At 42.6% G+C, this 19,044-nt stretch overlaps 1 protein-coding gene across 2 annotated transcripts in view; it reads right to left on the bottom strand.

Moving 5' to 3' along the window:
• MED12L (mediator complex subunit 12L) overlaps window positions 1-19,044 on the bottom strand; it is a gene marked incomplete at its 5' end in the record, with an annotated part of 320,500 nt that overhangs the window by 236,976 nt on the left and 64,480 nt on the right. For both annotated transcript variants that reach the window (XM_079705501.1, XM_079705502.1), the window contains 6 exons: window positions 9,831-9,967; window positions 10,287-10,386; window positions 11,213-11,362; window positions 14,581-14,850; window positions 15,880-15,990; window positions 18,824-18,993. In XM_079705501.1, coding sequence (XP_079561627.1) covers window positions 9,831-9,967; window positions 10,287-10,386; window positions 11,213-11,362; window positions 14,581-14,850; window positions 15,880-15,990; window positions 18,824-18,993 — 938 coding nt within the window. The remainder of the gene's footprint in view (window positions 1-9,830; window positions 9,968-10,286; window positions 10,387-11,212; window positions 11,363-14,580; window positions 14,851-15,879; window positions 15,991-18,823; window positions 18,994-19,044) is intronic.

Raw genomic sequence — 19,044 nt, 5'->3', positions numbered from 1 at the left:
TGGGCTTAATCACTCTCAAAATCACTAACAAAGATAACGATGGCAAATTTTCAGGTGCTAGTAACAAAAAGAATTAACATTTATTATTGAGTGTTTACTCAGTTTACAGTCAGACACTACGATGTGTTTCCAGAATTATTTCTTTTAATCTTCACTACCTATGAGCTATTTATTATGATTATCCTCATTTTACAAATAAGGAAACCAAGGCATAGAGATGTTAAATAACTTGCCCAAGATCACTCAACTAATTAATGGAACCCTTGCCACAAGATAAATCTTGGGAAATGAACTAAATAAGTAGAGCTACACTGTGTTCAAAGAACCTGGAAGGTGATCTTGACCCTCCCCCAGAGTACGCCATGGCCCTGAGCTTCTCTTTGCTCTTCCGCCTCTACTCTGGGTGCTCAGAGCATCAAAGTATTCTGCTCCCTTGTGCAATAATATTTATTTCCATGTAATATGCATCTTTCACAACATAGCTTCATGGCTACTGGCTTTAAATATCCATTAGGAAAGGGAAACACACCCTCTCAACTATTAAAGAAAAGTACTTCATCTTCCCAAACACTACAAGCCAGAGTTGGAGTCTTCATGGGAAGTAACAGACAGCTTTTCATACTGGTACTTTGACAGACAGTAAGAAGTTGTTGAAAATACACAGCACGCACCCCCCTAGCCTCTAACTACACACAGGCAAATGGATAAACAAGAACAGGAGTGAGACAGAGAGCCATGACACATAAAGTTAAGGTCACAGAAAAAGCCCCAAACTAGGGGGTCAAGAATGTGGGGCTGGACTTCCCTGGTGGTTCAGTGGCTAAGAATCCGCCTGCCAATGCAGGGGACACGGGTTCGAGCCCTCGTCTGGGAAGATCCCACATGCCGCGGAGCAACTAAGCCTGTGCGCCACAACTACTGAGCCTGCGCTCTAGAGCCCGTGAGCCACAACTACTGAAGCCCGCGCACCTAGAGCCCGTGCTCCGCAACAAGAGAAGCCACTGCAATGAGAAGCCCATGCACCACAACGAAGAGTAGCCCCTGCTTGCCACAACTAGAGAAAGCCCACACGCAGCAACGAAGACCCAACGCAGCCATAAATAAATAAATTTAAAAAAAAAAAGGAATGTGGGGTCTAGCCCTGACAGAAATTAAAATGTAATCATGGCAATAATAATATTAACAACTGTAAATTTTCAACCACAGTGATAGCAGGAGTAATAACCGAAAATATTTACTGAGCAGATACTGGGTGTTTTACATACATCATCTCTAATCTCAACAACAAATTTTAAGGAGGTGCTGTGATTCCCATTGTACAGGTGAGAAAACTGAGGTTCAGAAGTTAAGTAAGATGGCCCAGGGCACAGAGGTCAAAAGTAGCAGGACCGGGATACCTAATTTTTTCTGTTGTTCCCATCTTGGGTGAATCAAGATCAGTGGAAGCACAGGAACATCATGATTACATGGAAGTCTCCCAAGGGGCTCACATGCACCCCAGGAAGCCTGCCTCCCAGCCCACTCCAACCAACCACTGCTCCCCGCTGTTCTGGCCCTGACTTTTACTTCTCTAGGGATGACCCAGACCTCTAACCTAATTGACATGCAGAAAATGAAACCACAGGAGTGAATTACCAAAGATTTCATTCCTCCTCTGACACTTGCTAGATCAGATGCTTGTACAAGGCAGGGATCTGTCTTTTCCATGGTTTTATTTTCAGTATCTACCACAGTGCCTGGCACATAGTAGATTCAACAGATATCATTAATCAAAGAGTAAAAGCAATAATACAGTGTTACATGAAACCAAAGGTAAAAACAAGGTGGATGGTGGGGGGGGAGGGGATTTACGATCTGTTCCCCACCCCTGACACACACATGCACTTACTTAATATGGAAAAATAGGGGACTTCCCTGGTGGTGCAGTGGTTAAGAATCCACCTGCCAACGCAGGGGACACGGGTTTGAGCCCTGGTCTGGGAAGATCCCACATGCCTGCGGAGCAACTAAGCCCGTGTGCCACAACTACTGAACCTGTGCTCTAGAGCCTGTGAGCCACAACTACTGAGCCCGCATGCCACAACTACTGAAGCCCACACACCTAGAGCCCATGCTCCGCAACAAGAGAAGCCACCGCAATGAGAAGCCTGTGCACCACAATGAAGAGTAACCCCTGTTCGCCACAACTAGAGAAAGCCCACACACAGCAATGAAGACCCAATGCAGCCAAAGACAGATAGATAAATAAATAAATAAACTTATTCATTTAGAAAAAGGAAAAATAACTGATTTAATCTAACAGTGGATTAAATATAAAACACTAGAAATGTTCCCATTCCTAACTTAATGAGTCATGGATGGATGCTGGCCACAAAACCTTTATTTAGCATCATTCTGAAAGACTGAGCCAATGGAAAGAAACATAAATACTTGAATGGATATGGCAAGATTACTACAGTGTGCCTAAAATGATTTTCTCCTCCCAGCAACCCAAAGAATTGAAAAACATCATGACTAGAAGAAAACAGACAACTAAAAAGTGATGAAAATACTAAGCAGTCATGAAAAAAACAAAAACAGAAAAACCCTGCAGAATATTCTGTAGGAAGTGATCCCATTTATGTCCCCCAACCTAGTTGTTAAGTGTTCACATACAAGTACATAAATGCCCAGGAAAGTATTCAAAGGATATGGACCAAAATGCACGGTGGTTACTGCTTGTGTATATAACGCGTGTTTGTTATACGGTCTGCCCTGCTCTACTGCTTTCACAACAATCCTATGATTGTTGAGCAAACTGAGGCCAAAGGTTAAATAACTGGTTAAATGTCTCAAAGATACTAGGTCACAGACCTAAGAGTCAAATCTAAGCTATCTGCCTCCACAGCGGGGACGCATGCCAAAATGCCCCCCCTTCTGGGCAGAAGGGTGGGACAGGGGGTCCAAGTTGTGGGCTGAAAGGGACTTCTTGATATCAAAAATGTATTCATGTACTATGTGTATAGAAATCACAAGAAGAGTGCTCATTTCGGCAGCACATATATATATATATGTATATATATATATATATATATATATGTACAGCTGATTCACTTTGTTATACAGCAGAAACTAACACACCATTGTAAAGCAATTATACTCCAATAAAGATGTTAAAAAAAAAAAAAGAAATCACAAGAAGAAATAACTTCTATAATGAAAACAAGTGAGAGAGGATGGATGGACCCAAAATTCAAAAAACAGTAAGATCCTTCAACTACCAGCACTGTCATCTGGTCTCATGAATGTGGGACCCACCCACAGTGGCAAAATACTAAAATCATTATTAACTCCACTGCAAATCATCATCATTAATGGTGCTACCTATATCTATAATAAAGATATTCCAAATGCAAAGAAAGATTCTCATCATAAGGGGGATTTGTTACATTTTTCTTTCCTAGGAGAGGGCAGGCACAAACTATTTAAATAGATTAAGTCTAATTCATTTCTTATTGAATCACTCAATAACCTAATGATCTCTAGAAACTAACCACAGGTCTATTCTTTAACAAACAAAGAAGGAAAAATAATTGGCAACTACACCTGAGAAGCAGGTTTCCTTCAGAAATTTAGAAGGTACTTGGTGAGGTTGTTTGCTATTTTAAAATACGAAATTTCTTAATATACATTATAAAACAGTACCATAAAAGGGATGGGGGAAAAAATCAATGACTCATTACTGTAAGCAACAGCAAACAAAAAGGACTTGAAATCAGATACTGAATAAAGCTCTTCAATAGCTTTTTAATCTGAGACTAAAAGGACATGTTTACAAATGTAATTAATCACTCTTAGTCAACATTAAACAAAATGGTCATATCTGGCCAAAAACATTATTCATATTACAGCACCAATAAATAATATGGGATAATACACAGAGCAGTGATATTAGCAAGTCACATGGTTTGCAACCTGAAGCACATTATGGCGATCTGGATGAATTTCAAGAATTGCATAAGGTAACAATTGGTCTGAACTGTTAACAGAGTGTAAGCCTGTGGTACACAGTCAGGAACAGTATTTCTAACAGTCAGAATCACCATATAAGGCAATAAGCCTAATAAGATTATTAACCACACATTCAGAAGATTTATTATTTAAATATAAATATGCATTCATTTAAAAAAAAATCTTTATACATATGAATGTTTCCATGTGTCCATTTCCAAAAGATATTTGAGAAAGCTGATTTTTGATGAGGGAAAGGGCAGTTTCCTGGTCTCACAACCTTAGAATCAATGTTGCTAGTCTTTAGGTCTTGTGACACCTGAGAAACAAAACCTGCACCCTGAAAGCAAAAAAGACTTCCCTTTTTTTTTCTCTTTAATGCAGCAGTTAAAAATAGTACAACTCCAAGTTCTGAGAAGACAGGAGGAAGATAAGAAAATTAAAACAATTGCTGAGTATTTAAATCAACTGTCATTAATTTGCCCTCTGCCAAAAAATTAATTTGCTATCCCTCCGTTAAATCATCAACATTTAAATAATAATAATACGAATGAAGAAAATAGTTTTGAGAAATATATAACTGCATGATAACAGCAGTCATTTATGAGATGAATTAGAATCACAAAGTAAACCCCTCCAAGTCCATGAAAAGTGCCATGTCTCTCAAACTGAAAATAATTAAAACACTAGACTTAATTTCCAAAAGTCATCACTGTATGGTACAATAAACTTTACTGCTTTCCTCTTGCGACAAATGAAAGAAATACACAGATGAGAAGAAGGGAAACATAAATTTCTAAAACATGGTGCTAGGTTCAAATCACTTGACATCCAAAGTTGCCCAGCCAAGAACAGAACAATTGGCATTTACTAGGCGTTTACCATATGCCACCATATGAAGTGGATTCTATTAGTAAGGTCATGGTACAGAGAGAATGACACTGAGGGAGGTAAGTAACCAGGCTGGGGCCCCATCCAGCTACTCTACCACAAAGCCAGGATCCAAATCCAGGGCTGAACTGGCCTCAAGCTTGTGATATCCTACAAAGGCCAGATTTCTCAACTTGAAGATTTTCTAAGGTAAGTACTACATTAAAATTGCCATGCTTTTAAAAATCAGTTAGAGGTTATTACTGCAAATCAGTATGCCCATATCAATGTGGAAACTGTTCACGGCAATTATAAAGGTTTTTCCCTCCTTTTTCCAAAATTACATCTGACACTTGTTTGTTCAGCTACAGGTAACTAAAATAAAATGACTTTTTAAAGAAGCAGCACAAGAAATAGAATGTACTAGTCAAGAACGTCGTTCTGGGACCATTTAGGACTCCAATCCCTATTCGCCCACCAAAGAGTCGGGTATGAGCTTAGGCTATTTACTCAACGTCTCTAAGCCTTGATTTCCTCATCTGTAAAATAGAAGAATAAAAAAAAATTCTTTTTAAACGTGTGTCTCATCAGCCATGGAAACTTTCTTACAACAGGGCCTAGCGGCAAAGAAGTACTCAAGAAAAGGCTGAAGAAGGAAAAACAACACACAAACAAACTGAGAGGCCCACCCCCATCTAAACGGATTCATTACTGACCCTCCTCAATAACAGCAAAGTCTAGGTGTCTGGACACACCACTTTTTCCCGCAGCTATATTAATATAACTGCCCTTGTACTAATAGATTTAGTTTAAGAAAGAAGAAAACAGTAACTGTAAAAGATGAGCAACGCTTCTTCCTTTGGGTGTCCAGTAGGAAATTGGGTAACTTCTGGGGCACAATAAGCTCCGGCTGGGCCATGATCAAGACTCACAAGAACTGTTGTAACACTTCAGCACACGGCACCTTGACGGGAAGCCATACGTGCGTGTTTTCCTAGTTCGCTTGACTTTTGCCTCATCTGACCCTCCTATCTTGAGTCCCGGTTTTAAAAAGTGACTTTTTCTTAAACAACATTAAAAAAAAAAAAAAAAAAAACACAAAAACACCCGAAACATTGAAATGAGCACGATCTCTCTGACAACATGGTACTCAGCCACCTCACCAGGGCGAGCCAACCCCGTCCAACTGCTTCCCCACTGAGGGCAGAGCCTTCGTGAAAATCCGAGGACGTAAAAAGCCTGATAGATCCAGGCTGTGCTTTATGGATTAGCAGACTGTGCAACGGGTAGAGTTGTGTGTGTGTGTGTGTGTGTGTGTGTGTGTGTCTGTCTGTCTGTCTGTCTGTCTCTCTCTCTCTCTCTCTCTCTCTCTCCCCATGGAAGTCCCAAGGGATCATATTCCTTCCATCTGTCTTTCACGGTCTCCCTAAATCCATCAGTCTGGAAGGACAGCAGCTAGTGTTTACTGAGTACCCATTTACAAGCTATAAATATTGAAATGTTTCATCCATATGGTTTCGTGCCATTTTCCCATCATCAGCAGACAGAATGCCCATTTTACAAATGAAGAAACTGAGACTCATCAAGCTAAGTGAATTGTCCGTGATGCCACCAAATACATGCACTAACCTGCTGACTCGCCAGCTGAGAGCTCTCCTGTCAGCCGCCCACCCACCTGCACCTGCACGTACCTCTTGTGCGTCTGAACCTGAGCCACCGGTAAAACCGACATACTGAATAGACCTCATCACTGCCCTCACCCTGAGCCTTCCCAGCCAAATCTTTCAGAGGGGTTGCCGCTTCCTGTTCATAGTCCCAGCAGCCTTTTTATGAGCACCCAAAAAACCAATTAAACATCTCCCGAGGGCTTGCTGGGCCTTGGCGCGGTGCTGGAGGCTGGTGGCGTGCCGGTGAGCAGGAGGAAGCTGCCCTGGGGCTGTGCAGCCCTCGGCTCACAGGAAGAGACACGGAACAAAGCACAGCCATGACAGAAAAGACACGGAGCTTCTGCCTTGTGGGTAGAGTCCTGCAGCCGCACTGATGCGGAGCTGGCCCAGACCAGAGCTGAAAGAAGGCCTGTTCTGGACTCTCCATTCAAAAACACCCATGTGAACTCATCACACCTGTCCAGGGAGCTGGATTTAACAGCAGGGGAAGAGGAAATGCACATCTGCCGCTGTTCCGACCAGCTTCGGCCATTGCAGCTGGTTTGGCCTTGCCATTACTCAGGAGAAAGTCTGCTTCCTCGGGCACCACAGAGAGAAGGGAAAAGGCCTCCTTTTGACTCTCCCTTCTCTATCCATGTCCTCAGGGCACCCCAAGACGCAGCTGCAGCTGCTTCTCCCCCCAAGCCCGACATAAACGAGGGGAGAAGCCAAGCGGAAGGAAGCGGTCTGGGGGCTCTGGAAGTTGAAGGGGGCACCTCCCGACCCTGCTGCTCAGAGGTGAGGTCAGCAACGCAACCCCTGCCTGTGGGTCACACGTGACAGACTCAGGCAGGGCTTGGAATCAGGAGGTCCTCACGGCCCCGAAGTAACCCCCTCGCGTGGGTATCGCGCTCCTCCACCTCTAGCACGCACAGCACAAGTGGTTCTAAGACACTGAACAGGAAGCTACCCGAGTCAGTGCTGCATAAAACACGTAGCAGGAGCTGGAACGTGACAGGCAGCTGAGCAAACACGGCCCACAAGACATACGGCTTGGCCGGCATGGTGGTTTAAGATTGGGAGAGTTTACATACAGATCCCCACATCCAGGTTCTCCCGAAACACGGGACGATCAGGCAACAGTGGGTCTACAAAACCAAGCAGAAGCCGAGATAGGCTGCCCTGTTCAGAAAGCACAGCCCCTTTCCCAGGCACCTGGGCTCCACCCTTTCGGTGTCCCGTCCACAGCAGCCCACCACATCTCACGCTATACTGAATGGAGAGCCATGTAGTGCAAATCTAGAACAAGTCAACGTTAGGGATTTTGGTAAAACTCCCACCAGGGAACCATGCCGTCTTGACTCAGCACTAGGGTAGAGAGCTCAGCGATCCAAAAGGACACCTGGAATTTCAGGTGTCCCTGCTGTCCTTCCAGAGAGCTCACCTCTATGTATTAAAAAAAATCTTAGTACTGTTGAGACCTTTTAGCTAAGAAAAAGTCTTTATTACCAATAGAGAGACTTTCAGGTCTCTGCCCCAGAAGGACACAGCAACACTCTAACCCGCCTCAGTAAGCAGAGAATTAGGTAGACTTATCATCAGTGTGCTCTACAGAGATACTGAGGCATCTCTACTGAGACTCACTCACAAGGAGTTAGAAAACACACTCGGTCTGTACCTCACTCTCAACATGCCGACCTCCTCCTTGGCATCCACGGTCTTGAACCTTATCTTTGAGATGCAAGGTGCTGACTCACAAATTATTTTAAAAAGAAGAATAGCCTGGAACAAATTCACATCAGGTTCACATGAAGGTAGGATAAGGAAAGGTTTTTGGTTGTTGTTTTACCTCTTCTTTCCACCTATGCATTCTCAAAGGCGAGTATGAAAATCAAAGATATTTATAATCAGTTAACTATACAGTGTTCCTTCATACAGCACAGGGAAATATAGCCATTATTTTGCAATAACTTTAAATAGAGTATAATGTATAAAAATATTGAATCACTATACTGTATACCTGAGTCTAATATTGTAAATCAACTATACTTCAAACAATTAAGTTAAATTAAGTGTTCCTTCAAGATGGGCACCATGTGTTAAAACTTACCTCTGCATTCCTGATGCCTCCACAACTTGGATATACCATACATGCTTTCCATTGTGAAAGGAAGAGAAAATTTTTATTTCTCCCAAAATAAGGTTGAGAAAACATTACTGAAAATTTTGTCCTAATAGAGCAGTTCAATAATGAGACACTGCTAGGAAAGCATAAAATAAAAATTGTCGGGCCTCCCTGGTGGCGCAGTGGTTGAGAGTCCGCCTGCCGATGCAGGGGATACGGGTTCGTGCCCCGGTCCAGGAGGATCCCATATGCCGCGGAGCGGCTGGGCCCGTGAGCCATGGCCGCTGAGCCTGCGCATCCGGAGCCTGTGCTCCGCAATGGGAGAGGCCATAATGGTGAGAGGCCCACGTACCGCAAAAAAAAAAAAAAAATTGTCTGTGATGCTTAATTTTATGTGTCACTTGGCTAGGCTATGGTTCCCAGTTTTCTGGTCAAACTCCAGTCTAGATGGTACTGTGAAGGTTTTTTTTTTTTTTATAAAACGTGAATAATGTTTAAATCAGTAAACTCTGAGTAAAGCAGATTATCCTCCATAATGTGGGTGGGCCTCATCCAATCAGTTGAAGGCCTTAAGAGGAAAAAAAAAAAGAAAGAGAAGGTTCCCTGTGTCACCAGCCTACTGGCCTACCCTGCACATTTCAGACTTGCCAACCCCTACAATCACATGAGCCAATTCCTTAAAATAAATAAACTTCTCCCTTGCTTTTATATATTATATATATATATATATATATATATATAAAATTTTTCCCCCTATTGGTTCTGTTTCTCTGGAGAATCCTGTCTAAATACATTGTCTACAGATTTTTCAAAGATTGTAACCACAACAATTCATTCACTGCTCTCTGACACGCTAAATATTAGAACACATTCCCCTTAAATTAAAACCAAACCATTATATAAAATCCAATCACTAGATGAAGGATATTCTGCTAAAACTAAAATGATGGGGAGTGATGATAAAAGGTCTAAGAAAAATCTTTTCAACCAATATACTTAGATAGACCAGCCCGGGGGACAGTTCATTTTAATAATGTTGAGTTATTGTAGTCCAACAATAGAATGATTTCAGGGTGTAGACGCCTTCATAAGATATTACATTTCACAGAAAAGGCTTTGCCAGAATTCAGTGAATAAAAAAGAAGAAAATATACTAAGAAAATAAAAGGTGAAAAGAAGAAAAGAAATATTAACTCTACCTCTTGGTTATCTTTGTTTTGGTTTGCCCAGAAAATCTTATGATAAAGTGTCTCCATTGAATTGCTGGAATCAGTTCGGTCAAAACAGTGTCGATCCAACACCTCCAACGTGTGCAAAACCCGACTAATGGTCACCCCTAGGTGCAGAAATTAAGCATGCAGTTAAGGAGGGCCAAACAAAGCCAGAATAGCATAGTACAAAGTCATCATTATGTGGGACAAAGGGAATTTTAAGACATTATCATTCTCAGCATAAAAGAATTGCCAACAAAATCAAACCTGACATTCTAGACAGCCAGGATCTAAAGGGCATAGACTGAAGAACGTCCTCAAAACGCACTAGGGGGCTAAGTCCAAAAGCATCCTTGTTCAGAATGAGGACTGATTTACAAGAATCAGAAACACGGCAAAAAGTTCAGCGTTCCAAAGCACCCCTTCTTCTGTTGTGTTCTGTACCTGCTGTTGACTCTTGGCACTTGTCAAAAGACCACCGAACTTCCACTGCACGGCCTCTTTGTTTGATCTGCTGTTCCACCTCATAAATCCTTGCCCGAACCTGCAAGATAATCACTTCTAATTAACTTGTGCTTGGAAAGCCACAATGGCTGTCTAAATCATGTCAGGTTTTTCCACATGAGCAGAGCATCCTCCAGTGAGCTACAATCTCGATTGCATTGTAGGAAATTCAGCCTGCTGCCCAAGAAGTGCATTTTAAAATTTACAAGTGCTGATTCAATGCCAGTTTTCGATAATAAATACTCACAAAAATAAATGCTTGCCAAAAAAATCTTTACAAGTGAAATATTTTCAGGACATCAGACAGAAAGGTAAAAGTTCTAAAATACCATCTTTGGGCCATTCTTCTGTGTATGAAAGCAACTGGCCATGCTTTATTAATTTAAGAAAACTGCTTGGTTTAAAAAAAAAAAAAAAACAGAGCTCTTGTTCTAAATATTTGTCATGGTCCTGTGGTTCAAGTTTCTTCAGTCTTTGAACCAAATAACCCAGCACTAATAAAAACATATAATAGTTACTAAATATCCAGACTCCTAACTCTATAGTGTATGACTATACTAATATACAGACTACTAACTCTGGATGTCGTGGTCACGTATTAGAACCACCACCGTAATTACTGTCTGGGGGGCAGAACTGTCCACAAGAACAGCCCAGCAAGAGGGTGAGAAGAAAAGGAGCAATGTGACAAACTTCTGCAGTTCAAAGGGGCTACTGACTTCCCCAAGGTCACCTGGAGAGATGGCGGCAGAGCTGGGAACAGCCCCCAAGAACCTGAGTTTGCTGCAATCCAGGCTTAGCCCACTGTGCTGTGATGCCTCCCAAGAATGAAAACACCCAACAAACCACTGTAACAGCAAGTCTACCTGCTGGTTGAAAGCCGTGTTCCCGCCCGGCATGGGGAGGCTGGAGGGGGCCACCTGCAGCAGATCCAGGGGCGAGCCCGGGTTTGCGCTCTTATTGTCATTTGTGGAGTAGTTCCACACCAAGGCACTTGGGCAACAGAGAGTAACAGTCTGGAAATAAAGCAGGAAAATCCAGATGTTTAGAGGAAGGAGAAGAGAATCACAACAGCTTAAGGGTCATAAGCAAATTACGGTTTCCAACCACTGAGTTTAAAATATGAATGTCTTACCCCATTCTCAACTTTTCAAGTGATGAGACAAAAAGCTAAGATAGAATTATTCTTTTGAATAGGAGGAAATAACACCTATTGAGAAATTAAGGAACATTATAATCTAAAACCTAGGAAACTTAAAAAATGCAATAATCGTCATTTTAAAATTGTCACTTCAATTTATTTCATGCAATTAAAAAAATGAAATGGAATTAGAATATGTAATTTCTAAGGTTGTAAAAGCTAAAAAGCTTTTTTTTTTTTGTTAATCTCTCAAATAATGGTGCGATAAGTAGCCTCATAAATGCCGGGCAGGCAGTAAAGCTGGATGGGGGGGTGGCAAACTTTTTCTATAAAAAGCCAGTTAGGGGGCTTCCCTGGTGGCGCAGTGGTTGAGAGTCTGCCTGCCGATGCAGGGGACACGGGTTCGTGCCCCGGTCCGGGAAGATCCCACATGCCGCAGAGCGGCTGGGCCCGTGAGCCATGGCCGCTGAGCCTGCGTGTCCGGAGCCTGTGCTCCGCAATGGGAGAGGCCACAGCAGTGAGAGGCCCGCGTACCACACACACACACAAAAAAAAGCCAGTTAGTAAATGTTTTAAACCTTTCAGGCTACCTATAGCCCCTGTCACATACTCTTCCTTTTTGTTTCAGTAATGCACTGAAATGTAAAATCTATTCTTAGTTTATAGGCTGGACTTGGCCTACAGCTTGTAGCTTGCCTACCCCAACCTTGGACCCCTGTAGACATTTTTTACTCAACCTCGCTTGCCCTTTCTACGCCCATCTTACTTATACATCACAACAACCTCACGAGGTAGGGAGTGGTATTCCCCCCACTGTACCGAAGAGGAATACGAGCCGCAGAGGAGATGAGTAGCCGGCCCGAGGTGATTTCAGCACACAGGCCTGGAACCACTATGCTAATCCTACTGCCTCCTAACTGTGGATTAAATAGCATAGCTCCTATTTAATTAAGCACTCACTCTGTGCTGAACACCGTCCTGGAAACGACAGTGTAAGAACTGTCTCCATCCCCCATCCACACATGGGAAAACAGAGCCTCGAGGTCAAAGTCACTAAGTGGCAGAGAAGAGGCTAAACTCGGGGCTGTCATGATTCTAAAGAAGGTGTCTTCACCATGATGCTATCACGCCACTCTACCACAAACTGCATCAGCCTAGAGAATGAGTGCAATGTTTCTTTTCTAAAATGCAAAATTAATTATTAAAAAACTAGAATCTGAGGCCCAGGAGACATCTTGGTGGAGACCAGATGGCAGATGTGAATAATGTCAGCCCCTGAACCCCACCAGTGCATCTGTCCCCGCTGGCCCACACCCCGATCTCCTCCGTCCCATCCGTGAGGGTGTGGGGTTCTCGTCTCCTGTCCACGAGGGAGCCCTTCCCTGTGCGCTTAATTCCGAACCCGCCAATATCCGGGCCACTGACCCATCAAACACCCACCCTCTGCTCCTAATCTTAGACTCGCTCTCTACCAGTTTGCCCTTAGCTTAGGAATACGTTCAAGTCTGTCCATTAAAAAACAAAAATTTTCTTAAAATCTCCATTCACCTAGCAGGAACCTCTATCTCTTCCCTTTATAGGCACGATTCTCACCATTCACTGATCATCAGTGACCACCATGTTGTCAACGACAGTCTCAGCCATCTTCTTATCAGACATCCCCAACCCACTGGCCACTGCCCACCACTAACTCCTTCTGGCAACTTTCTGCAGTACCTAGAGAGGCAGTTTGGCATGGTGGTTAAGAGTGTGGACTCTGGGTCCAGGCTGGGTGTGATTTCCAGCTTCGCCACTTACTTGCTGTGGGACCTATGCCACCGTTTCATTATTCCTGTTACAGGAATAATATTGGCTCCTTTCCCATAGGACGGCTCTGAGAACTAAATGACACAATCTATGCTACAACTCAGAACAGTGCCTAGAACATAATAAACGCTCTTAATATCATTACAGTTGAATTAGGACAATATTATTCTCGTCACCTTTGTTTATAGCAATACTCTCCCCCACCATTCTTCCCTCTGCAGTCTGGCCAGACTTTCCTGGTCACCTCTGAGAGCTTCCCCTCTGCTACCTCTTAACCACTTGTGCCGCTCGGGTCCACAGGTCGTCCCTCACTACCAACTCTTTAGGTAATCGCCCCCCACTCAGGGTCTTGACCAGCCGAGTGGCCCTGAGTGACCCAAATCCACACACCTGGCCCTGTCTGCCCACGTCTTCAGAATCAGACATGTAACCACCTCTTGACCATAACCACTTGGAGATCACAAGGGATAAGACAGTCCAAAACTAAGCTTACCTCGACTCGTCCAAACTTATTTTTTGCCTTGTCTCTCTCTCCCCCACCTCCCCACTCCCACAGATCTTCCCTCTACTGTGGCCAAAACAATCTAACCAACCACACAACTGACCATGTCACTCCCCCACATAAAACCCTCCAGTGACATCCTAATCAGAAGGCACACAGGGGGTCTTCTACACCCTGACCCCCAACAGATTTCACACTCTATGTATTCTGTGAAGACCAACCTGCACACACGATGACTGATCAACCCTCTGGGCCTTTTCCCACGCTCTCCTTCTGCCAGGAACACTTTAAACCCATATTATATGCACTGGTCAGGGTCACTTCCTTCAGAAAACCTCCCTGAATTCTAGGTTGGCCTAGATGTTCCACTTCTCAACTCAGTCCCCTGAACAATCCCCCACCAACCAGTCCCTTGTCACAGAACATGGAAACTGCCCTTGTATGAGCCTGTCTGTTTCCGGACAAAACAGTAAACTCTACCAGTGTACAGACCGTGACTCTGTAGCCAGCCCTGTCCCAAAGCCCCTTAGTAAACAGCGGGACACATTAGGAGCCCGAGAAGTGTGACCTGAATGAACACTGACCTGTGCGCTCCTAGAGCTAGGACAAGGCTGTATCTCACTCCTGGAGGCACCAGCCCAGCTGCTGACACGCTACTAGATGTTCAAGCAGTGATGCTTGGCAGCTGAACAGAGCCTGCTAAGCCTTTTGGATCTTGAAGACTCCCAACTCAGTTGTTTCCTGGACTGAATGGTAACATAAAACAGGAAGGGCCAAGGACTTACCTGCAACATACAACTAAGTCCATAAACCAGGGGGCCGTGCTGTGCACAGGAGAGAAAGTCGGAGAAGGCCAGCTGCACGGGGCTCATGCCAGGGCCGGGGGGGCCGGGACTGGGGGCCCCGATGCCCGAGCTGTTTGGTCCTATCATCATGTGGGGTGAGTGGGCGGCAAGGAGGTTGGGGCCATCGCTAAGCAGCAACGCAAGACGCCGGGCACAGAAGTAGGCAAGGCGGCGGGACAGGTAGGCCGACTGGACAAACTCATCTGAATACTGAGGAGCACAAGGACACCGGACTTCAGTCATGTCTGAGGCTACTCGGTGAGACAGCTATCATAATACAGGCTTTTCTCCATTAAAAACAAACAAACAAACAAAAAAACAAACAAAGCCCTTCCAAAGTACTATATAGACTGGTGCCGTCCAACAGAAATATAATGCAAGCCACATATGTGATTTTAAATTATCTAGTAGCCATTAAAAAAAAATCACAGAATGATGTATTTTATTCAGCCCGATATACCTAAATCTAAAATGCTATCATTTCAACACAGAAAGTATTCGTGAGATATTATACACTCCTTCTTCCATACCAAGTCTGAAGCCTGGTGCGCACTTTAAATCAAGAGCACATCACGATGTGAACTTGCCACATGTCAAGGGCTCACGAGCCACGTCTGGCTAGCGGCTACTAGAGTGGACAGCACAGATACGGACATCTCAGGGAGGACACAGGGCACCAGTACGGTGTGGTCTCTGGGAGGGTACTGGGTGAGAGAGAGAATGACTTCTCAACTCAATACTCCGTCATATTGCTGGAATTGTCAAATGCATGAACTACCTTTCCAAGAAATTTTTTTAAAATAAATTTCATTCAGATAGCCTAAATTTTAACAGATCTTAGGCCAATCATGAAAATAGGAAGTTCCCACCCCCAGTGGCTCAAAGAATATCAAAAGAATGTAGAAGAGCCTCTATATCCTTACAAAGAGACAATTTGTTTTGTTTTCACAGTCATCTGTGTGAACAAGGAGACAGTATTTAAAGAGCTGTTTGCTCAGCTCAAAGAAGGGGGGAAATCAATGTGGGTAAGAATACTTGAAAGGGACACGTGGCCCAGCAAATGACTGCTACAACTTACAAGAAGCCTCTTATCACTTCAAGTGTTGGAGCATCCAGACCTTTCCTCCTTCCATTTCAAAAAGAAGATTTTTCCTCTTCCACCTCCACTTACCGCATCATTCTCATCAGACTCGTTCCTTGCCCATAAAATCAATTGGCTCAGGGTTACATGTACTGTACCTGCAGCATTAGTGGTAATAAGAGTTTAAGAAGATCATCATCCATTGGTCTGATCTTTTCTAACACATCCAAGATCCACGTCAAATATTCGTGTTTTTCTAGCATTCCTTCCTTAAATGAACAAAGAAAAATTACACTAATAATGTTAAAACAAAACCAACTAAAATTCAAAAAAGAGCAGTCTTATCTTTATGCTTAAGTGTAATTTTACTATTGTTTTTGTTGTCGTAGTAAAACATGGTCTCCTTGATCAAAGTTCAAATTCTAAACAAAGCAAAGAACTGGTGCTATTCTGTATGGTTGATTGGAGGGATGGTTTTTGTTGTTCTTCTTTGGGTTTTGTATACCTGCTTCATTCTAAATTGATAAAAATTAATTCCTACAAGAAAGAAAATTCAGAAGCTTTCAGATTCCCAGGGCATGTCAAATACCTGGCTAGATTTTAGGGTACTATGAACTCATACTCATAGGAGGAAACTTGGCCAATGGTAGTAATTACAAAGAACAAAAACACCCATCGTACTATTGTCTCAAAAAAAGAGGTTGGAAATCCTATCAGATCCAAGGCCCCTTAGTAGCCTCATTCTCTATCCTAAAATGAATTTCAGCTACCATAACCTACCTAAGAAATATAACCTTAAAAGTCAATATAGGGCTTCCCTGGTGGCGCAGTGGTTGAGAGTCTGCCTGCCGATGCAGGGGACACAGGTTCGTGCCCCGGTCCGGGAAGACCCCACATGCCGTGGAGCTGCTGGGCCCGTGAGCCATGGCCACTGAGCCTGCGCGTCCGGAGCCTGTGCTCCGCAATGGGAGAGGCCACAACAGTGAGAGGCCCGCGTACCGCAAAAAAAAAAAAAAAAAAAAAAGTCAATATAATGGCCTAATTATCTGTAACATAAAGAAATAAAAGGAATTTATAATAAAATAATGTATAAATATTCTGACATAACTACACTAAAAAACAACATACCCATAAATTTCCAAAATGCCTCACAGGGTTGGTGTAGCTCCTCTTAACATAAGCAATGTTAACACTTTCATCTATTGTCTTCCTATGTATGTACATATAAATACACACATTCTTTATGGCATTCTATGCACGCACATATTTAATGTCATATTATAACCTTGTATTATGATTCACATCATAAAAGAATCTTCAAGATAGAAACAAAAAGCTATGATTTCTGGGAAAGCCACTTAAACTTTTATGGTCATTCTGGTTAACAACCTTAGTAGTTAATATGAAGTCCTACTTTGTTCCCAGCAATGCTGACATATCTATGTATCACCAGTGGTCCACTACCATGGTTATCAATGATTTATGTAAAAATATACTGCTAAATTATAGTTTCTATATTTAAAACATTACAGAAAGAGGGAAGAGATATGGGGACATATGTATATGTATAACTGATTCACTTTGTTATAAAGCAGAAACTAACACACCATTGTAAAGCAATTATACTCCAATAAAGATGTTAAAAAAAAACTGCATAGGAATGACCTACACACACACACACAAAAAAATTACAGCGACACCACATTGACATGATAGCAAAGTGTTCACTTATTGCCAATTTTTATTTTTTTAAATGCTTACAGTCAAAAAAAAGTTAAAAGGTTAGCCACAGAAAAAGTGTAATTTATAATTTTCAGACCAATAAAGTAAACTTTAAGTTAAAGAAATAAATAAAATGGAACCTTGCATGAAGAATTAAGAGATGGTGAAGGCAAGGTTCAAAAGAAAAAGTATCTTCATAAGCATGACTTCCAACGACTACATAACGTCCATCCTCAAGATGCTTTTGTTATGTACCTGTACCCTTATCTCTGCACATGCACACCTGCACATGTACATACTAGAGACAGTTTCATGTTTCAGAATAAGGTGAATTAAAATATGATGAACTTTTAAATTAATGTCCCAGTTAGATTCATCCATTTAGGACCTACCTAACTGCTTCCAAAAAGGAGACACTGATCTCAGTGTTCTGAATACATAAAGTAATCCTTCCAAAAATACTAAGCATGCTGAGAGACACTTTTTTCAAAGATGCAGACTAAATCCTCAGCTCAAAAAAAGTCATAAAAGCTCAGAGCAGGCACCGAAGTAGTCTTCTGCTAAGTGGTACTAGAATTGGTTAAGAGTTGTTTTTACTGATTTAAAACTAACAATGCTACTTCCCAAAGGACTGGGGAAGTTTCCTACTTTGAGATCTTAGAAAAAGTTGCTTACCACCTGGAAATTGTAATTAAAGTTCTAAGGGGGGAAATTTTAGAAACCACACATCCTTTCTACCCCCTTCCTCTTTGATCAAGATAGCAGGTCGTGAACGTCTATGCTGCTAACACAACTCCAGCTGAATACACTCGTCCTTCCTCCACGCCGGGAGTAAAGATCAATCGAGGCAAATAACAGCACAAGCGCCCTCTTCTGGTCAATATGATGTACATCAGCGTGTCAGGATGGGAGTTCAGTCGTTCCTCAATGCCCTTACCCCTCCTCTCAACTGCATTTTAAACTGCAGCTGAACAAAATTAAGATGACCCTTCATTGGAGTAACTAAGCTCTAAAGGAGATCTACTATAAGACAGGAGGCATCAGCACAAACATCTTTTTGAATTAATGCCTCCAGTTTTTGCAAAGTAAATGGCTTGGGAGGATTACATTTAATAGCGCAATTACAAACCAATTAATGGCATTAAAAGAGCTGGCATCACTGAAAGCTGGCGATCAATATGTATAATAGGAAGCTGTCATCTCATGGCAAAGGTGTTACCTTTAATATAATTCAGTGTGAGATATGTCAGATGGCTTTCTTTGAATGTATTAGTTCATACAGTGATATAATTTAACGACCCCCCCAAACACTAAACTGTAAGGAATTCACTCTCCTCTTAAAAGCGTGCTCGCAGCCTTTGAGTTTCGTGGGAAGGTTACCTGGAACATGTGGAATGCCAGCTTCTCGTTGTACTCCCACTGCCGCATTGCCTGCTCCACGTCGGGCGGCACGGGGACAGGGCCATCACCCGCGCTGGAAGCCAGGTGGTAGAAGTCGGAAATCTTGGCCAACTGCTCTCGAAGATACCTGGTAGATATTTGTGTCCACTCTGCATTAAAAAAAAAACAAAAAACCATTTCCAGCTACGATGAATGTAAGA

Source organism: Hyperoodon ampullatus, assembly GCF_949752795.1.
Source record: "Hyperoodon ampullatus genome assembly, chromosome: 5".
NCBI classification, from domain to species: Eukaryota; Metazoa; Chordata; class Mammalia; order Artiodactyla; family Ziphiidae; genus Hyperoodon; species Hyperoodon ampullatus.
This window is presented reverse-complemented; position numbering and strand designations above follow the sequence as displayed.